We start from the raw sequence: 2,985 nt of genomic DNA, 5'->3' as shown, positions 1-2,985 counted from the left end.
ACCAATCCCTAATGCTGCTAATGACACTGTCCAACCAAATATCATTCCCAATGTCTGTTAGATGAACTCCTGCAGGACGACGAGGACTGAGGGGGAGGAGAAGGTAAGGAGGGGCAGGGGCTAAGGCCCCTGCCAGGGCGGAGTCCGGGCTCCCGCCCACAACCACTCCCCTCTCTTGCAGGGAGGAGAGTCTTTCCAAGAAAGGCTGGGCCTTCCAGTTCCCTCTAGATGTGGTAGACTACAGACATCATTATCTATCAGAAGAAGTGTGCATACACACAAAAAGCTCATACCAAGAACAAACTTAGTTGGACATTTTTTTAAATATATATATATATTTCTATCATTATCTATGACCATTGGTTTGTCTGAGACCTGACACGGGAATCTTGTTATAATAATATTATAATCTCAAACAAAAAAAGCAGCTAGTCCCTTGTCCCCCACTCCTGGCCAGCTTAGTCCTCCAAGACCTGGGGCAAATGTACCTGGCTGCCTCCACCTCTGCAAGCACCTGCTGGACCCAGCTAGACTCTGCAAGGACCCAGCTCTTCAAAAGGAACATTAGCAGCGCTTAGGGCTTTAAAGGTCAGCACCAACATTTTGAATTGTGCTCAGAAATGTACTGGGAGCCAATATAGGTCTTTCAGGCCTGGTGTTATGTGGTCTCAGTGGCCACTCCCAGTCACCAGTCTAGCTGCTGCATTTTGGATGAGTTGTAAATTCCAAGTCACCTTTAAAGGTGACCACCATCCTCTGAGACCAAAAGATGCCTAGACCTTCTGAAAGTGTTGCTTACGATTGTGAATTTTTTATTTTTTATTTTTTGACACAGACAGAGGCAAGCAGTTTCCCAACTTTATATATTTTTAATCCTCTTTGGCAATAAATGGCAATCAAATCAAGTCACTCCGTATCAGTTCAGTGGAAATTTTTTTTTAATATTCACTGCCTTCCTCAAAGCTTCTTTGACGTCTTTGTTCCTCAGGGTGTAGATGAAAGGGTTGAGGAGCGGGGTTATAACTGTATTCAGCACAGATACCACTTTGTTTACCTCCAGAGAGGAGTTTGCTTCGGGCTTCACATACATGAACATCACTGTTCCATATAGTATGGACACCACCGTCAGGTGGGCGGCACAGGTTGAGAAAGCCTTCTGTCGCCCCGACGAAGAAGGGATGCGCAATATGGTGGAGATGATGAAGATGTAGGAGATGGCAGTGAGTAAGAAGGAGCTGAACAGGAGAAGGGCCGACCCCACTAACACTATCTGCTCAAGCAGGTGGGTATCAGAGCAAGCCAAGCTCAGCAATGGGGTCACATCACAATAGAAATGGTTGATCAGGTTGGGGCCACAAAATGGGAGTTGGCAGATCAAGATGGTCTGCACTATGACAGTGAAGAAACCTCCCAGCCAAGACCCCAAGGCTAACTGCAGGCAAAGCTTGCTGTTCATGATGATGCTGTAATGCAATGGGTTGCAGATGGCTATGTAGCGGTCAAAGGACATTGAGGCAAGCAGGCAGAATTCAGTAGCCCCAAGAAGGAAATGGAAAAAGGCTTGGGTGATGCAGCAGTAGAAGCAGATGGCCCTCCTCTCTGCCAAGAAATTGGCCAGCATCTTTGGCGACAGCGTGGTGACATAAAAGATCTCCAGGAAAGAGAAGTTCCCTAGGAAGAAGTACATGGGGTTGTGGAGATGGTGATCATGGATGATGATGAAAACAATTAGGATGTCTCCTGTGACAGTGAGGATGTACATAAGCAGAACGGGAACAAATAGATACTTCTGCAGCTCTGCGGAACCTGGAAACCCTTGGAGAATAAACTCAGTGAGGACAGTTTGATTTGTTTGAGGCATTTCTTGAAGAAGACTCATCTGCCCGACTCCTTTCCATACCTGCTAAGAGCATGGGGGAGAAGATCAACAAGACAGCAAACCTTTGCAGTGTGCAGCTTGAAGGGACTGAATGCATAAAAACTGACTCCTTCTGGAATTAAAGATTGCCCAGGCCCAAAAGTTTGATTCAAAGCTTTACCTGCATAACTTTCTTCAAAACAGAGCAAAAAACAAGTTATAAGTTATAAGTTCTACAACTTCCTCCCATAGTCATTAGAGGTCCCCAGACTCCAAGCAACACAAAGGACGTCTTGTCTCTGTTTCCACTTTGTTGATTTGGCTAGGTATCTATATGTGTGGAATGCCTAGTAAGCATATTTTAAAATTATTTGATGTTCAAAAAACAAAGCTCTTATTTTCCATTAAGTTACTTGTGCAACCACATACAGAAAATTAAAACAAACAAACAAACAAACAAACAAACAAACAAACAGTGTTCTTTTGCTCTTAGCTGTTTTTCATGCTTTCCAGATAGAAATTGTGTCCATGGTGTGCTTTGAGGTCCCTACAGTGGAAATCATCAAACAGTGTAGAACTACCTGATTCACACTTTCTGAAACAATAGTTGAATTAAAACAACTAGCCTTTGAATTTTGCAGTGCAGTTCTCCTCTTGTAATTGATTGTATGGAAGCTGCTCTGGGTAACATTTTGCCTAAAGAGCAGGGTACAAAAGCTTTTAAACTACACATACATGCATAATATGTACAGAAATGCACATATTAGTTAAAATAACATTACCAATGCATGATAGCACAGAAAACTGTGTTGCAAAGATATGAAGATTAGGCAAAATTGCATTTTAGGAGAAATTTGCACTAAAATGCTGATGAAATTTCACCAAAACAACCAAACCTGCCAACTGATGTTGAAATGTAGAGAATTGGACTTTGGATCGGGCAAATGAGAAACTTAAAATGATAGATTTGCCCATCCGTATCTGCTGCTGGGTTCTTATTTTTCACTGGTCTTCCATTCTCTACACAACTGCATATGAAACAGTGAACTGAATCTTCTTGTAGGCATCCCCATGCAAATGATACTTCCTCTAGTGTACTTTCCCCCCTGCTCAAATACCTTCTGGCA

At 43.0% G+C, this 2,985-nt stretch overlaps 1 protein-coding gene across 1 annotated transcript; it reads right to left on the bottom strand.

The window, feature by feature from the left end:
• Positions 1-916: 916 nt before the first annotated feature.
• On the bottom strand, positions 917-1,861 carry LOC309517560 (olfactory receptor 6X1-like; the record flags this gene model as incomplete). The annotated part of the gene is made up of 1 exon (XM_082196777.1): positions 917-1,861. One exon carries the CDS (start codon positions 1,859-1,861, stop codon positions 917-919), a length of 945 nt encoding a protein of 314 aa, XP_082052903.1.
• Positions 1,862-2,985: the final 1,124 nt, after the last annotated feature.

This window comes from Podarcis vaucheri, assembly GCF_965113315.1.
Source record: "Podarcis vaucheri genome assembly, chromosome: 13".
Lineage (NCBI taxonomy): Eukaryota > Metazoa > Chordata > Lepidosauria > Squamata > Lacertidae > Podarcis > Podarcis vaucheri.
The sequence above is the reverse complement of the archived record's forward strand: the minus strand, read 5'-3'. Positions and strand labels throughout refer to the sequence as shown.